At 29.0% G+C, this 18,774-nt stretch overlaps 2 protein-coding genes across 4 annotated transcripts; one reads left to right on the top strand and one right to left on the bottom strand.

The window, feature by feature from the left end:
* Positions 1-883: 883 nt before the first annotated feature.
* LOC101501760 (uncharacterized protein At1g65710-like) lies at positions 884-4,142 on the bottom strand. Its single transcript, XM_004490687.4, has 2 exons — positions 2,797-4,142; positions 884-1,969 (listed from the first exon to the last, which is right to left on the bottom strand). The coding sequence occupies exons 1-2, from the start codon at positions 3,958-3,960 to the stop codon at positions 1,097-1,099; spliced, it is 2,037 nt and encodes a 678-aa protein (XP_004490744.1). The 5' UTR covers positions 3,961-4,142; the 3' UTR covers positions 884-1,096.
* An 11,043-nt stretch (positions 4,143-15,185) lies between these two features.
* Positions 15,186-18,353, top strand: LOC101501243 (CBS domain-containing protein CBSX3, mitochondrial). Of its 3 annotated transcripts, none has more exons than XM_004490686.4 (6): positions 15,186-15,327; positions 16,466-16,732; positions 16,820-16,901; positions 17,141-17,214; positions 17,638-17,698; positions 17,976-18,353. In XM_004490686.4, exons 2-6 carry the CDS (start codon positions 16,475-16,477, stop codon positions 18,116-18,118), a joined length of 618 nt encoding a protein of 205 aa, XP_004490743.1. In that variant the 5' UTR covers positions 15,186-15,327; positions 16,466-16,474; the 3' UTR covers positions 18,119-18,353. The 3 variants fall into 3 exon arrangements, with proteins under 3 accessions (XP_004490743.1, XP_012568486.1, XP_004490742.1); XM_012713032.3 differs by having other exon boundaries at positions 15,187-15,327; positions 16,446-16,732; XM_004490685.4 differs by having other exon boundaries at positions 15,284-15,414.
* The last annotated feature ends 421 nt before the right edge of the window (positions 18,354-18,774 follow it).

The raw sequence follows: 18,774 nt of genomic DNA, 5'->3' as shown, positions 1-18,774 counted from the left end.
TGCTATTGAAAAAGCTTATAAGGATGAAAATTTCTATAAATTGAATCTAATTCATAATTGGCAAATTTGGCTTTTTGGAATAATAGTCTTGTTCGTTGCTCCATTAAAAATAAATTGCTAAATTGTCTTGAGATGATTAAAAAATGAGTTTTACTATATTTCATATTTTTAAAGAATGAAATCAATATGCAAACAAGATTGATAATTTGAAACTTTACATTGTTAAGAGTCATTGGTGATATACTATTTCCTTCTAATATATTTTATGTTTTCAATAGCAACATAATTGGCTTATCTGAATATAGATTTTGTTGATTTATATAGGTGTTTAATATATACTCTTTTTTCCTTCATCGTGATTTGTAATAAAGAGTATGCATTGTTTTCTTGGGTTTTGAGACAAACCATTAAGCATTTTGTATTTTCTTTTATTTTATTTTTAATAATATTTTAGAGTGCTGCAAATGATAGTCTGTCAACATAGTTGAAATGACATGTTAAACATATAATGTATTTGCACTCTATTTTTATTACAAAAAAATAAATAAAACTTTACAGAGTTGATTTTTAAATGTGCTGAGACATTATTATTCCAACCTCCAAATAAAATGAAATTACAAACAAAATATAATCTAAAGGTGATGCCAAAATAATTTTAATACATTCAATTAATACTCACCTTACTACTATAACATAGGAAAGAAAACCTTGTCAACTCTATGTTATGTTTCCTCACTCATTTTCACTAACAAATTAGTACCTGTTTTGCTTCCATTTAATAAATACTACTATAGAAACATCTTACACCAAAATAAGCACAGGAAAAAAATTGAAAGATTTTGAGCAAATGTAGTTTACAAATAAATCATTTGAAGAAAGGAAGAGAGCATAACATAATGCTACATAATAATTGCAATAAGAAAGATAAAATAAGTATTCGTTAACATAATAAAGAAAATGTCAAAGATGAGATAATCTCAAATTTTGCCTTAAATAAAAAAAAAAGATAAAACAGTTGCAAGCATGCAACTCCAAACAGAAAGTGATGTCAAACAGAAAGATGAGAATCCAAACTCGCCGTTAATCCAAACATGCACTATGTCAATGCAGCAGCGTCCGCAGCGAGTCTTCCACGCCCTATACCGCCACTGTGCTGATGATCACACTCTCTCCTTTTACCATTCAATGTCTTCTTATTAGCTTCACATGAAGAACCTAAACTACCATCCAATCCCAAAGGACTTTTCAAACTCTCATCTTTTGAATTCAATCTTGAACTCCAACAATCTGATGAATCACAAGAGTTTTGTTCCCAAGAAGAAGAACAAATCCCATATTGCTTTTGACCACTACTCACAGTGAAGCTATTACTTCCTGAAGACTCTTGATCCTCACAAAGTGAACCACCCCTTTTAACAGTAACATACTTATGCAAACTTGGCTCCATCACATCATCAAAGATAACAACTTCAGATTCAACAAATGGTTCTTCAACATTGTACTCATTCCTAATAGAAGAAGTTTTCTTGTCTTCCAAGAAAGCACCACTAGAGAAATTGTTTGAACTTGTGGTTGAGTTAAGATCAGCTACGGCTTCAAGGATGGAACAAGCTTTGTTGAGACAAGGTGGGAGAGAAACAGAAGGGTGTGTTTTTTGATGGAAATTTTGAATGTCTTCAAGGAGTAAAGAAGTGTAAGATGAATTTTGTTGTGGAGGAAGAGGTTCAGGATTGATGTCAAAGTCTCTTGATGATCTTCTAGAAGATCTGCTTCTTGTTAATGTTTGTGGTTTGAAGTTTTCAATACCTGATGGCATCACCATGTTCTTCACAATAGCATTGTCAGATGTTACCAGCTTGATCTCTTCCTCTTGTTGCTCCTTTGTTTGGTGATGATTCACACCCTTTTCCAATGTACCTCTGCTGCTTGTCCTGCTTCTCATGCTGTCCCTTGTATCAACATTTGGTTTCTGCAGTTTAAATAGCAAAATATCATATCCGAATGTAAAAAAATACTCTATATCTATGGTCCAACTAGGTTATTAGACTACCAAAGTTAAGGAATACACATATGACAAATTTCTTCCTACTATGTAGGAAGTACTACTAATATCACTGATCTATGTAGCACCAACACTTTTGATCGAAGTTGCGTCTTAGTGTCTAAGACAACACCAATACATTGATTACATTTAATTAATTCAATTTTTCAAATTAGACGTAGTGTTAGTGTCATGTCAATATTAATAGTCAATGAGGATTTATGATCAAATTTACATGTAATCTAATGGTAAGTAAATTCCAAACTTTAACACATATCACAGTCACAGCTAATGCAAGGAAAAAGTTCAACTATAGGTGCCACATATTCTAACCAATGAACAAATACACAAACACAGGGACAACACTTGCGAGTTGCCACCGGTAATAATTTGAAAAAATAGAAAAATTGAAATGGGTGTAAGTGCAGTGTCTAGCACCAAACACGCATAAAAATTATCGGTGCAACATAGATTCTAACAAGTATTATTAACTAACAATCATTGGTGATAATTATTCATAATGGTGGGATTTGAACTGGCACCTCATAGACCATACCATTATCTAACAAAACTATCAATTATTATTAGAAATTAATTGATTCATTAAGTAACAAAACTCACTTGGACCATATAATTTTTCTCCCTATAGTCTAACAATCTCATCACATCAATGATCAATAATACTAGGGAAAAAAACAGAAAAATGAAGTCTTTCAAGCTGATAGAGAAAACACAGAAGCATAAAAGTGATTTACCTGAACAACTTCAACCTCCTTTTTGGATTTGTTTTGCACCTTATTGCCACCATTAACATTAACATTAGATTGTGGATAAGCAAGTGAATTAGGATCAACTTCACTAAGTGGATTCCTTCTATAAGGTGAAACTTCAGCTTTCCTTGAAGAATTATTCCTACTAAGAGAACAAGGTTGCTGCTGATTCCCATTTCCTCTTGCAGGTGACATAGAACGTGGTGATGCAACACCAACATTTCTCTTCACACCACCCCTTTTAACACTTTCACCCCCACCACCACCACCACCACCATTATTACTTTTATCCATAACCAATGATGTAACAGTAGCAGGAACAGTAACCATTTTTCCAGGCCTAGAACAACCAGAACCTGAAACAGTAACAGAAACAGAAACAGAACCACCATTGTTATTATCAGAAGATCTTCTTCCAGGAGATCTACTCACTCTCCTTTCTCTACTACTTGAACGTTGTTGTTCTCTTTCCCTACTTGGTGTTCTTCTTCTTCCAGGTTTAGGCGAACCGCGGTTGCGCTGACGGTGGCTGTTTCGGTTCCGGCCACCGTCATGTTCTTCACTTGTTTCACTTACATTTGTTCTCTTTTGTTCATCTTCAGCTGAAATTGCATCATTGTTGTTGTCACAGTTATCAAAATCAAAACTTCTTTTTGAACCTGAGTATTTTCTTCCATTAGCAGATGAAGAAGCTGCTTTTCCAGAAGAGCTTCTGCTGAGTCTTCCACATTGGATTAAAATTGCATCAACTTCTTCTTTTGTGCAGCTTGATGTTCTAACACCAACAACATTAACAACCTTGTTGTTGTTGTTGTTAATGTTGTTGTTCATTGATGTTGATTCTGTTTCTGAAGAAGAAACCAACCCTTCATTTTGTTGTGATGGAACATTGTGCTGAACAGTGAAAGGTGTGATTTTTGAGTTTTTTTCTCTTTCATCATGGCTTTTTCTGTGTTTGATGATGAAAATTTCCTTTTTTGGTTGAGATTCATCTTCTTCTGGTGGTTCTGTGTTGGGTTTGTTGTTGAGGGTTGTTTCTGTGACATTGTTGTTTTCAGGGTTTTTTGGTTGAGTTGGTGGGGGTGTGGAAAGTGATTTGGGGGGTGAGGAAGTAGAAGAAGGTTTTTTCTTGCTTAAACATGTACCCATTTGGTTTGTGTATTTGGACTAAACAATAGAAACTAGAGAGAAACAAGAATGAAAATGAAAAGGGTAGAGAGAAAAGAGGTTTAGGGAAATTTGAATTTCATTTGAATTTGGATTTGGAAGATTAGATAAGAGAGAGGAGGATGAGGGAGTGGGAACGGTGTTCAAGAAACATTTTTTATACATAAAAATTGTAAATTTATTAATGAGAGAGAGAGAGAGTTAAGAAATTCAAATTTTCAGAAAGATTCAATTTTTGAGTTTGAGGTCCGTTGGAGTTCAGGGAAATGTCTGACCCAGCTGACCCACTAAGTCACTACATTTATTTCTTTTAATATTTTCAAAATATTATGAGATTTCTCTTGATTTAAGTATCTTATCAAGTTGTATATGACTTTTTTAAAAATAATTATTAGTTTTGTTGATTATAATGATAAAATAAATTTTTTTTATTTAATTAATTTGATTTTGGAAAAATTTAAATAATTGAATTATGATAAAGTATATTAATAAAAAAATAATTAATATTATATGACAAATAAAAATAACAAATGCAACACTTATCATTAAAATAATGAACTGTTCACTATTGTATTTGCAAAACAATGTGGACCTTAACATTTTGTATTTGTCCTTTTTATTCTGTCTGGATTCAAATTTGTGTAACGGTTAAATTTGATTGGGTCAACAAAAAGTGACTTCAAAAGTTAGCAGCCTTTTTTGTGGTTAAGTTAGTAAAAGATGAGCAACGGCTATATTCGTTTAAAACTTTGGGTTTTTTTGTTGGTTAACGAGAATTAGGCATTGAACAAGAATGTTTATTTTTTATTTATTTATTTAAAGTAATTTAGAATTAAGAGAGATAAATAAGGTGTATATAATAATTGTTTTAATATTTAAATTTGAATTATTCAAAAACGATTCCTCTTTAATTTGTTAATTATATAAGTTTAATTACTTAGTTCAAAAAAATTTATAATACTTCATCCGATTTATAATAAATAAGTGTTACTTTAAAAAAAACTATTTATAAAGGAATTTCATTTTAAATCTTTAATTGTTTTTAATTATTTTTTAGATCTTGCTAACAAGTGTTTGGACATTTGTTAAAGAATTTATATGTAGAAATTTTGCATCGTAAAGAATAATTTTTAAACTTTCAAGCAATTGAGACACAACTTTCAATGTATTTTAATTTTCAACCAAAAAATTATATATTTGATTTCTTAATGATTGATCTTACATTTATTTTATTTTTTTTTTTTTATATAATTGTATCATTCAATTATTACTATAGTCAAAAATCAATCAATTTAAGTTTATATTTAATAAAATAATTATTTTCTTTCTTTAATCATTGTATTTTTAAATATGTGCGCAAAAACGTTATTTGAAAATGAATCACATAGGAGTACTAAAATACATGTGTGAAGTTTTTTTAAAAATAAAATAAAAATGGGCAAAGTTCACGCATATTTACATATATGTGATTCTCATAGATTAGATCTATATTTGAAATTCTTATTGCAAATAAAGTGGTGGAGGAGGCTAAAAGAAGGAAAAATTAGTTGGTTTTGTTTAAAGTTGATTTAGATAAAACTTATGACTCAATGGAGTTGTTGTATTTTGAGGGGATTATGCTCAAAATGAAATTCCCAATAGTTTTGATTAAAGGAATGATGGCCTGTGTTAGTTCAACAAAATCATCTTATTTGGCTAATGATAGTCCAACATAAAAGTTTATCCTTAAAACAAGATTTTCTGACAATCTGATCTTTTGTCTCATTTCTTATTTTTGTTGGAAGCCAAAGGGTTGAACTTTGTGGTCAATTTTATTGTGAATTTAAACTTATTTAAAGGTGCTAAGTTGGAGCTAACTCAGAGTTTATGATGTCTCATTTTCAATTTGTGAATGACATTCTTATGTTGGTTGAATATTATAGCAATAAAATCCATCATTATCTTGCTTCATTTAGTTTTGGCTTTGAAGGTAAATTTTTATAAGAGCTTACTTTAGCGCCAAACTGGCTGAATGAGGTACCAAACGTTCTTCATTGTAGAATTGGAGATATTCCATTTAAATTTTTGGATTTACCAATTGGGGATAATCTTAGAAGGTTGAGTTTTTGGAATGTGGTGATTGATATAGCTTGTTAGAGACTATATGTTTGGAAAAGTCGTAATTTGTCCTAAGGTACTCGACTAGTACTTCTTAAATCTATCTTATCAACTTTATCAGATTATTATTTGTCTTTCTCCAAAGCTCCCTCAAATACCATTTCTAAACTTGAATCATTGTTTAATTTTTATTTTTTTTTGGTGGAAGTGAGATTACTCACATAATTCATTGGGTGAAATGAGATAACATTTGCCTACCTAAAGAATAAAGGTGGATTGAGTTTAAGAAGGTTAGAATTATTTAATATGGCTTTGTTACGTAAATGGTTGTGGAAGTTGGAAAATGAGAGAGAGGATATGTGGGCTAAGGTGTTGCTTAATAAATATGGTTGTTTGGGAGGTTATCTTGTCTTTGAGAAGGGAAATGAGTCGTCATCGTCGTTTGATATGCATGAAGTTAGTGTAGGGTAAGGTGTTGTTGTGGGCAATCGATTTAAGGATAATTTGTTGAAAATTGTGGGTGATGAGAATAATTATAGTTTTTGGTTTGATCCTTGGTCAAATAAATGGATTTTAAGGGAGATTTATTCGTGTTTGTTCAATTTAATGATTAATAAATGCTATTATTCTAACGGTTCATAAGAATTTAAAATGTAATTTATGTATTTTATATGTTGTGCCAATTTGATTTAATTTATTGTGTCTTTCTTATCAAAATCAACGCGATTTATTATTTTTTGAGTAAATCAATTTGATTTTTTTAATAAATTAAGGAAAGGAGAAATTATAATCAATCTTAATTTTTTTCACTCCTATTTTTTTCACTTTAAAAATCCCTTCAATTTTTATATTCCGTAATCTTTTTTTTTTTTTTTTTTACAGGAAACCATTCATTAACCTTAATAAGATTGAGCCAAATCCAACAAGACGTAAGTGGTCTAAATTTCAATATTATCTCATATATTTTTGGAGATAATATATTCTTTATAATTCAAACGAAATTATGTTTTAGATATTAGGAAAAGATTGATACGTACATATTTTATGAAATATAGGACTTGATAATTTTAAAATTATAGTCTTAAACCTTTTTTTTAATTATTAAAATCATCCAATTAAGATATTAAATTTGTTAATAGATTGACCACCCGATAAATATGGGATACTGAACAGAAATAAGATAACAATAATCAGTTATAATTTTAGTATATATACATATATTTTATTATCTTGACTTACAATTTAATTCATTAATTGGTTTTTATTCAATTAGCAGGATTTTTTTTTATTCAATTTGATTTTTTTAATAAATTAAGGAAAGGAGAAATTATAATCAATCTTAATTTTTTTCACTTTAAAAATCCCTTCAATTTTTATATTCCTAATCTTTTTTTTTTTTTTTTCAGGAAATCATTCATTAACCTTAATAAGATTGAGCCAAATCCAACAAGACCTAAGTGGTCTAAATTTCAATATTATCTCATATATTTTTGGAGATAATATATTCTTTATAATTCAAACGAAATTCTATTTTAGATATTAGGAAAAGATTTATATGTACATATTTTATGAAATATAGGACTTGATAATTTTAAAATTATAGTCTTAATCCTTTTTTTTAATTATTAAAATCACCCAATTAAGATATTAAATTTGTTAATAGATTGACCACCCGATAAATATGGGATACTGAACAGAAATAAGATAACAATAATCAGTTATAATTTTAGTATATATACATATATTTTATTATCTTGACTTACAATTTAATTCATTAATTGGTTTTTATTCAATTAGCAGGATTTTTTTTTACTAATTCCGTTTTATTAAACAAAATCTCGGTTGATCTTATAAATATTTATAAAATCTAAAAAACAAACCCTCCCCTCCTCTATATATATAGAGAGAGTAGCAGTCATATTTAAAGTGCACACATCAATTAAAATAAGGAGATAAGGAAGTTCATCGGAAACAATTATGTCTACTTCACTGCTTGCACATTCAGGTATGTTTTTATGAGAATTTTTATCGACAACTAATCTATTCAACTACACTAACACGTACCCCAATTAGAGATACAAATTTTAATATGAGAGTTTTGTGATTTATTTATTTTGAAGTTGATTTACTGATTTTAGGAGTTCATTAGAGTTTAATTTGATGTTAGAATTCATATTTTAAAAACTCATTACCGATACTCTTTTTTCCTCTAAATAGTTATTTGTGTTGCATTATTTTTACGTTTATGAATTAATGTTTATTATTTATTTTATGAATGTTGATACTCGAAAAAAAAATATTTGTGTGAATGAATATAAAATAGTTGTCAGAAAACTAAAATTGTAATATAATTTTAAAGAAATTTTTACTTATAAATATGATTGAATGTATAAAACTAGTTAAAAGTTTATAAAATAAAATATTTATTAAAAAATCGAAAAATATCTTATATTTTGTTTTATTCACAATTTTCAGAAACAACAAGTTACCATTATGAGTTGTTGGCACAATACAAAGAGCAATATGAATATCTTGGAAGCATGAATTACAATCTAGAGATGTGTCGCCCCAAAATCAAACCCATTGATCAATTAAATTTCCGAATTCGTATTCTTTCACATTCAATTGATTCAAACTCAATTTCTCACCTTAATACATTACTACACAATTCTCAGCAAGTGGAATGTAGAAGGTTCTATGAAGATGGTCAAGATTGGCTTCGATCAATATTGTTTCATACACACCTTCCCTCTCAATCAATTGACCAATTAGTGGAGAGCCTTGTGAATCAAGTTCATGACTTGTTTGATTTTGATGACAATTTATTTGCTTTTAATCTTGCTGACGGAGTTGGACCTTCGAAATCCTATACATTCACTTTGTTTCTCAAGATTGTCGTCGAGATTTAGATGAAAGATATTAGATTCATATACACTAGTATTATTAAGAGATGTTATATTTTTATAGAAAAAAGATATTTCTATTATATGTTTTCCTTTTTTTATTGTTTTAATATTAAGAATATCGTGAAGTTTATTATATATGTTTTTTCTTCTATTTTAATTATTGAATTTTCATTATTTCTTTTCTTTTATTTATTTGTCACTTTTAAAGTTTATTGGATTGTTACTAATAGTTTATTGGATTGTTACTCAAACAAGTCAATAAAAAGAGCATGCATACCAAAACGTGAGAAAACAATTGAACACATCAACTATCAATTTAAGAAAAGTAAACACTAGTAAAATTGTATTATTGTCCTATTTAATTTTATTATTGGATTATTAATAAGGAAAATGAAAGAATTAACATTTAAAGTTGCAAGTTAAAAAACTGCAATTAATTAAAAAAAAAGGTATGTTAAAAAACTGCAAAAAAAAAAAAATACATCAATCAACTACCAACTCAAAAAAAGTAAGTACTAGTAAAATTATTGTCCTAATTAATTTTTGAATCACTGAAAGGGAGATGAAAGTAATTAACACTTAACTGCAAGAAAAAACTGCATGTTAAAAAACTGCAACTAAAACAATGCAATTAAAAAAAACAACAAAACTGCAGAAAAACAAATGTAAATGAACATAATACTGCAAAAATAAAACAACACCTAAAACATAATTGTCATCTAAATAACTGATCTATAAAGTGGAAATATTAACAAATACATTAATGAGACAACAATATAATTACACAAAGAGATATTTATAATTTCAATATAAAATTACATAATTGTCGTCTAACATTAAAACTTTAGTGGAGTCATAGACCTGAAAATCATAAAATCATTTTGTACTTAAAAAAGATACAAAAATATATAATTATAAATGATGCATGAAAAAAAATTGTGACAAATATTTATCACGTGAAAAATATAAAATATTACGATTTAAATATTTGTTACTTATACATAAAAAAAAAACACAAGATAAATATTTATCATTGATAAATATTAAAAAAAGATGAGATACATGTTTGTCATTGATAAATATTTTTAAAATAAAAGAAATATTATCACATAAACATATTTATAACTGATGCATAAAAAAATACACGAAAAACATTTGTCAGTGATAAATATAAAAAATCATAGAACAAATATTTATCATGGATACATAAAAAACATGGAGCATATATTATCACAAATAAATATTAAAAAAAACATATGACAAATCTTTGTTTTAGAAGAAACCTTATGAGTTTAAACTAAGTGAGTATTGTGATTCTAATTTTGCTGGAGATAAACTTGAGAAGAAAAAAAAACACAAGTGAAAACTATATATTTCTAGGTGACAATTTAATCTCTTGGTCAAGTAAGAGACAAAACACAATTATCATGTCAACAAATGAAGTTGAGTATATTTCAGCAGTTGGTTGTAGCCTTCAATTACTTTGGATGAAACATCGACTAGAAGACTACAAAATCCTAAAAACCAACATTCCCATTTATTGTGACAACACTTATGCTATTTGTCTAACAAAAAAAAAATCCTATACTTCATTCTAGAGTAGACATGGCAACGGGGCAGGGGCGGGTTTTGCCCCTCGCACCCGACTAATCGAAGAAAATCTGCACTCGTCCATATAGCTAATCAAACACCATTTCATTAAGGATTTTGTCAAAAAAATGTGCGCTTAATATCCAATTTGTAGAAACCAAACATCAACGGATTGACATTTCACCAAGCCATTAGCTGAAGATAAGTTTGACTTCATCAAGAAAAATATAAACTTTATTGTTTTACCTAGTTGATGTTGTGTCAACCGTAGAATAGTTTAGTTTCATACTTAGGATAAATTTTATGTTTGATATTTATTCTATTAAAAAAAGGGCAAATTAAAAAAATTACAAAGGCAAGTTTCATTTTGAAGTCTTTTTTTCTGATGATAAAAAAGGAGAAAGATGTTTAATAATGTGGGGAGAAAAAATTTATAGAAAAATACTTAGACTTAGGGAGAACATTAAGTGAGGGGAGTCAAAGTATTTAAAAGAAAATTTGTTATCAAAAATAGTTTTGTCATCATAAAAAATGAGAAGATTTTTGGAAGCAAGTTGATTTTATACTCAGAGTTTTGATGTTAACAAAAATACTTTATGAGAACAATATATTTGTTTTAAGATAGTATGAAAGAAAATTTTGATTCAGATTTATAATTGAAGAAAATCTTTGACCAAGTTGAAAAAAAGATATGGTCAAGATTTGAAGAAGATATGATCAACATCTTATTAACAATAAGATATGAATTATTTATAAGAAGATTTGATCAAAGCTTATCTACAATAAGATATGAATTATTTACAAGAAGATTTAATCAAGATTTATCTACAAGAAGATTATTTACAAGAAGATTTGACCAAGATTTATCTACAAGAATATATGAATTATTTATAAGAAGATTTGATCAAGATTTATCACAAAAATATATGGTTTATTTACAAGAAGATTTGATCAAGATTTATCTACAAAAAGATATGAATTATTTACCAGAAGATATGAACTATTTACAAGAAGACATGATCAAGAATTGTTTACAAAAGGAAACACTCACAAGAAAATACATTTATTATTTGCAAATATGTGATTCAGATTTTGACAGAGGACAAAGTACTGAATTGGACTTAGTCATGTTCGTACTTGTAAAAGTACAAGAGTCAGTCCAACATTAAGTTCCTGCCTAGATCAAAGAAAGCAATAGGAAAGATGTATCAATCTGAAGAATTTACAAACTCAATATTAACAAAATAACAATAGTATCAATCAGAACAAAATATGAACACAATCAATCTAAAAGAACTGCTCATATTGAATTCAGAAATAAAGAATTAGCTAAAAAAACATATTATCAAAGAGCATATTGTTCATAGTTATTTGTGAATAAGATCATTGTTAACCAAACTAGGAATGAAGATACAATTCAAAATTAAACAAATATTAAATTGAAGTCTTAATTTTATCTACAAATAGGAACAAAGATTATTTGTGAAGAAGAAGAAGAAAAAGATCATCGAAATATCATAAAAGAGTAAAAGAACTCAAACTAAAAATTTCAAACTCATCTTAGAATTCGAATAGAGAAATACTTGTTCGAATGATAAATATTTTTTAAGGGTTTTTCTTAGAGTGTGATAGACATTGTTATAATTAGCTTGTTAGAAGCAACTACTCAAATTTCAAAAATTTGTATTCAAGTTCGATTTTTCTTAGTGTTCCTCAAGCTATCTTGGGTTGTCATATTGTGTTGAGAAGACTTGACTTGTAAGGTAAATATGTTGTGTGCCTTCAACAATCTGAGGTTGTTAAATTGTGTGGAGAAGACTTGGCTCGATAGTCAAGGTGCTTGTGTTCCTCAAAAAGTTTGGGGTTGTTAGGCTATTTAGAGAATATTGACTTGGAGGGTCAAGTGCTTTGTAATTAAAGTTGTTGAAATAGTGAATTAAATATTTATAAGTGAAGGGATTGGATGTAGTCAAGTTAGTGACGAACTATGATAAATTACTTGTGTCACTTTATTCTCACACTCCTTAGTTTTGTTATTGCTTCTACTCCAAGTAAATCATCAAGTCTAAACCAATTTAATCAAATAATGAAAAAGTTATCAACTTAGTCAAACATAATTCAACATATCTTTTCGTGTTTGCACTTTCATCATTTATTTTAGTAAACAAAATAATATTTTAAAAAATTCAATTAAGATCGTTAGGATAAAAATGAAAGAAAAATGAAGAATAAAGTATCCACTATAAAGCTTATTTTTTTAGGTTTGCTGAACATACCCGCAAGTGTAATATACATAATTGGGAATTTGAGAAAAAATGTGAATAAAAAATAATAAGGATAAATCACTTTATCTTTATTTAAATTAAATTCTTTTTTTTGAATTTGTGTGCCCAAGCCTAAAAGAACCAAATATCAAAGGCGCTGGGAGTAGTAGCTAAATCAGTAACCTATTTTTAATAATATTCTAAAAAATGGATTCCATAAATCTTCTATTTGTGTCTATCTTTCTCGTAAATAGATCCCTATGTTTCTTTTAAGAAATAGAAACATCTTAACTCATTTAGTAAAGGTAGAAGCTAGAAGAAAGACAATGTACTACTACTTTCCTACCTTATATCGATTAAATTATTTTCTATTCATATTATTTTGTTTGGAACAATTGAAGTTAGTCGATAGTTCTTTTCACACCAAGTTAGGAACATAATCATTTTGTGTTCGAATTCTACTTCTTCGATTATACAGATAAGGGTGAGTTTAATGTGATTGAGTTGTGGATATGAATTATGATAAACGAGAGTGTCTTATTTTTCCACAGTTCGAGGCTGACCAAAATGATGCCCTATTAGGAGTAATAAATAAAGTAACTACGTCACTTCAGTTCTTAGTAATAAAATGAGTCTGAAAACAATTGTAGGTTATTAGTTGTTAAGGTTGAGTTATTATATATATGATGTGTGATATATGTCAACCCGAGTTGTCATCACTGACAGTTATAAATGACATGATTGTACCATGTGATAAGTTATTGCAACGACTTGTGTTAATTATTGTGAATATGCTCTTGCTGATGTGATAATGATTGTTACATACAAGCGAAATGAAAATGTGATGTGATCAAATATACTACATGAATATGATGCATTACATGAATTGTGAAAAATGTTATAACTAACTGATGTGGATGATGTTCTCCTCTGTATAAGGAGTGATTATGATGACAAGATGAGGAAGGTAATTGTGAGAGTCTTGTAGCATTCATGGTTTAACGATGTGAAAATATTTGATCCAAAGTTGGAGAAGTACAAATGAATGAGTTTGATGGTGAAGGTCACGATCAGATCTGCAACGAGATTAGACAATATGGATATTTTAGGGGGAATTTTTAGGGAGTCTTAGGATTAGTCGAGTGAGACTATGAGGATGTGGCCTCATATGTGAACATCCGTCCACTTGCGTGGTAACATAATTCCATAAGTCTTGATGTTCATGACAACTTAGAAGAAATACATCATAAAATCAAGTGAATAAAACATCTAGATAAAGTTGTTAGCTTATATTGATCTCATGTGTCTTGGGAACCATCTGCCTAGTCACAATGCCAAAAAAAAATGGTGTATCATACATATGGTATATCAAAGTCACATAATGATATAAAAGAAGATAATAAACATATGTTTTATAAACCATATACCAAACTATTTTTTTCATAAATTAGTTATAATTTATTATAAAAATATACACATAAAAAATATTTATCATTAATTAAATAATTAAAAAATTGTCGTTGACAAAAACAATTAATTAAATTATACATGAATGTATAAATTTTAGTGCGTCTCTTGAAAATTCTAAAAATGAAAAATAAAATGTAAAAAAAGTTATAATATATTATTTAAAAATTATTATGCAAATTATACCTAAGATCAGTGCCTTCTCATTTATGCATAGAATACGATTTTTGATTTGTTTGAAACACGAATAAAATACAAGTACAACATACTAGTAATTGCAACATTTGGTACGTAAATATTATATTATAAAAAGATTTATGTTTATGGTTTTTCATTATTTATATGATTTTGAAGATTACCTCAGTTATTCATATCAATCACATTTATTTTTTGTCATATTTTCTGATTAAATATATTATATCTAAGCCATTTATAATTTTCTACCCTTATATAGTCTTATGTACAATTTACTCACAAGACTCACATAGATACACAAATATTTTATTAATTTTTTGTAATAAAATTTGAAAAAATAATTTAGTTTATATAAAATACTAATATAAATATTTTGCACTCTTCAATTATTTATAATTATTATATAATTAAAAATATTTAATTTTAATTATAACTAGTTTTATAATTATTAATATAAATAATTGTAAGATATTAAACTTTTTACACTGAAAATAATTATCTCGAAGAAGTATAAAGATTCCCTAAGATTTTAATAAAGTATAGCATTTATATTGTCTTAATTAGAAGAAGAATAAATAAGATAATGAGATGTATTATCAATCACTTACCTACTTGCAAGTTGCAATAATAAACCACAAAAAAAACAAAAAAAAAAAAGAGTATGGATAATGTCATGATCCAAAACTCTAGAAAAACAAATGGCCCACTCACTCACTCTCACATTTTTTGTAAGATTTGAGGAACAAGTCAAGTGTTTCTGTCTGTATCCATAGCCCTCCTCATCTCAACCATCCTAACCTCATTACACTCTCTCTTTCTCTCTCTCTCTGGTACTCATTTCTCTTTAGATCTCTTCATTTTCCAAAACTAGTCATTCTTGCTTTTGCATCCACCATTTGTGTTTTCCTATGATCTATGTACACACCCTTCTTGAATTTTGATTTGAATATTTTATAAAATGAAAGATCTGATTATTTTTTTGAGCTCTGACCCAAAAAAATCTGATTGTTGAATCAGGTTGATATGTATTTTTGGGGTGATAATAAAGTATATGGGTCCATTTCATACTTGTTTGAATTTAATTTATAGATATAAAAATTGGTTTTGAAATGAAAGTTTTTTTTTCTTCTTTTTCCCATGGATTTAATTTTTCAGTTTATTGGTGTTGAGTTGATGCTGATAAAATCTCTGAACAAAAACAAAAGCTGATTTGGAGATCTAATTATGTTTCTGTTTCTGTTTCTTTTTATTTATTTTTCTAATTTTGTACATATTTCAGCTTCTGATAGTTGTTGCATACCTCAAGTTTGATTTGTATTTTTCCCCTATCTAAATGAAGTAAATCAAATGATTTCTTAGATTTGAGCTAAGTCCATGTTCAGAGTAGTTTTGATCTCCCTTTATACTTGGAAATGTTGTCATATAGGGTTTTCTTTATGATATTTTGGTATTTTTGAGCTATTTTCTTTATTCTTCATAATATTATTGGTAGTTTTGTACAATCTTGTGAATGCATTATTTTTCCCTTGTTGGTAGCCACAGTATTACACTGAACTTTTCATAGAAAAAATATGTATAGTTTACCACTAATCATGTAAACTAGAAGCAGCTGTGAAGCAATATAACTACTAGACAACTGGTTGTGGTGAAGAGCATTTGATAAAATCGATTTTGTGGAATCTCTCTGAGTTTTGTTTGAAAAGCTTGGTGCTATCTAGCTTTTTCCAATTTGATATTTCCTTCCTGGTCAAATTTATTGTTTTCAATAGTACTATTTTTGGCATGAAGGGTGAATTATCTGATCGGATTTTTCTGGTAGATTTGCATGTGCTTCGTTATTATGATCTGCATGGATTTCTTTGTTGAGCTCAATACTCGTAACATTTTCTTCTATGAATATGTGCATAATTGACTTAAGCTAATTAAATTACTACATTGAAATTCTAAGAGGTACTATTTGGATATTAGACAGCTAAGATGCAAGGAGGATTGCGATCATTTTTGTCAAACGGGAACATCATAAAAAATGCTGTTTTGCAACGAGTCCGCATGGTGACTCCTCTGTTGCAGCCAGCTGCCTTTTCGCGGTTCGAGTCTGTTACGCCTGCTCGTATTGAGGAGCATGGTTTCGAGAGCGCAACGATTTCAGACATCTTGCAAGGAAAAGGTAAAGGCGCAGATGGTTCCTGGCTTTGGTGCACCACAGACGAGACTGTTTATGATGCTGTGAAATCGGTAATGCATTTTGTTAGAATCCGTTTCGCAATAAATTTTGTAAGTACGCGAAATTGATGTTGCTCACTAAAATTGCATCCATTGCAGATGACGCAAAACAACGTTGGAGCTTTGGTGGTTGTGAAACCTGGCGAACAGAATACAATTGCAGGGATTATAACAGAAAGAGGTGCCTAATGTTCATGTAGTTATTATTATTATTTTTTTTTGGAATGAAACTTTGGGCTTCATCTCAAAACTTGTTAAATAAGCTGACATTCATTAACTGACATGGAATAATGTGGTGGAGGAAAATTGTATGCTTTTGTTGATATTTTCTTGAACACGGTTAAATGATATTAAGCTATGCCATTTTCAATTATATTTGTCATTCAATCATTGATGTGCTTCTTTTTTGTTGTTGTCCAGATTACCTGAGAAAGATCATCGTGCAGGGAAGATCATCCAAGTCCACCAAGGTTGGAGATATTATGACCGAAGAGGTATGAACCATCGTACTTATCGACTATTGTATAGGGAAATGGAAATGTCTTTTGCTTGTGATACCTACATTTTGTGCTATATATGATTGGATTGATGATGAGTTTGGCAAAACCACGGCGGCATTATGATTTTGTTGAAGCTTCAATGTGTATCTTTGCTGAAATCGAAGTGGTCCATCGCAATTCTACCAAACTTACCGTCAATCTAAACATGCAGTATACCGTTGTTGTAGTTAGTGGTCTCCCTGCTCAATTGGCAATATCATTTATGGTTTGGAATAATTTGTATACAAAATTCAACGGTGATTAATATTTCCTATTGAGCAGGGTATCGGTAGTTAGGGCAACATAGGAATCCTGTAGACATTTGCAAATTGTCAACTTCACTATTAATGATATCTAACACTGTTGCATTGGCTGCAGAACAAACTTATCACAGTCACCCCTGATACCAAAGTTTTACGTGCAATGCAGCTGATGACCGGTATTTATATTCTTTTTGGTCCTTTGGTTAGAAATAGTAAACACTATCATATAAATTGCCATTAATTGATATATCGTACAACTCACTGGGAAATATCCAAGTCCCACATAAAAAAAGAGAGATAAAGTTTGAAACAAATTTATAGTGACACTCGTCAACTTACTAGCTGGTTTTGTAAAGACAAGTTTGGTCCAATATAAAAACTTGAAATCTTAAATGAGCTTGTAGAATATGTTCTCTTATTATAGTCTCTTTTCCACTTTTTTTATTTTTGCAGATAACAGGATCAGACACATTCCTGTCATAAATGAGAAGGGGATGATTGGCATGGTGTCCATTGGAGACGTCGTTCGTGCTGTTGTGAGCGAGCATCGTCAAGAGCTTGACCGTTTGAATGCTTACATACAAGGAGGTTATTAGTCTTTATTAGATGATGATGAAAATCCCTTGAGGGCACTCAAGCTGAGTTGAATTATCATGTAATAAGCTTGAGTGTTTGTAAATATGTTCTTGTCTGTTTTTCTGTAATTTCTCAGGATTTCAGTTCTATGGACATTAATCCATAGAGTTGTAGCTGTTAATAATAACTACCGGATTCATCTTGCATGTTAGTTATGTTATGTTGCTTAACTAGTGAAGATGCATTGATCTTTTACTTCCACTGTTTGCAGTTGGTCTATTTTATGCTGCAAGTTATGGTCTTATGGACTTTTCTTTTTTAACTTCACCGCTTCATGCATACTTCCTCTGCTCCTCTCCTAATTATAAGTACTTATAGCCTTAATGATTCACAGGGTTAAAACTCTTTATATCGAATGTGTATATGAATTATTATTTTTTATAATATTTATAGATTGTAAAGTATTAAAATACATTAATGTATTTTGTAGACTTAAAAAAATAAAAATACAACAACTTAGTAGCTCCACATTCAAAATTTGATTGTTAAACATACACAATACTCTTCTTCAAAAAAATGTACACAATACTATAAATGAGCTTGTACTAGAAAGTTCTTTAGCAAGTGTCCTTAATTAATGCTTATTCATCAAGATCTCGGGGACGATTTTTTATGC

The sequence above is a fragment of the Cicer arietinum genome, chromosome 2, assembly GCF_000331145.2.
Source record: "Cicer arietinum cultivar CDC Frontier isolate Library 1 chromosome 2, Cicar.CDCFrontier_v2.0, whole genome shotgun sequence".
In the NCBI taxonomy this organism is placed as follows: Eukaryota; Viridiplantae; Streptophyta; class Magnoliopsida; order Fabales; family Fabaceae; genus Cicer; species Cicer arietinum.
The sequence above is the reverse complement of the archived record's forward strand: the minus strand, read 5'-3'. Positions and strand labels throughout refer to the sequence as shown.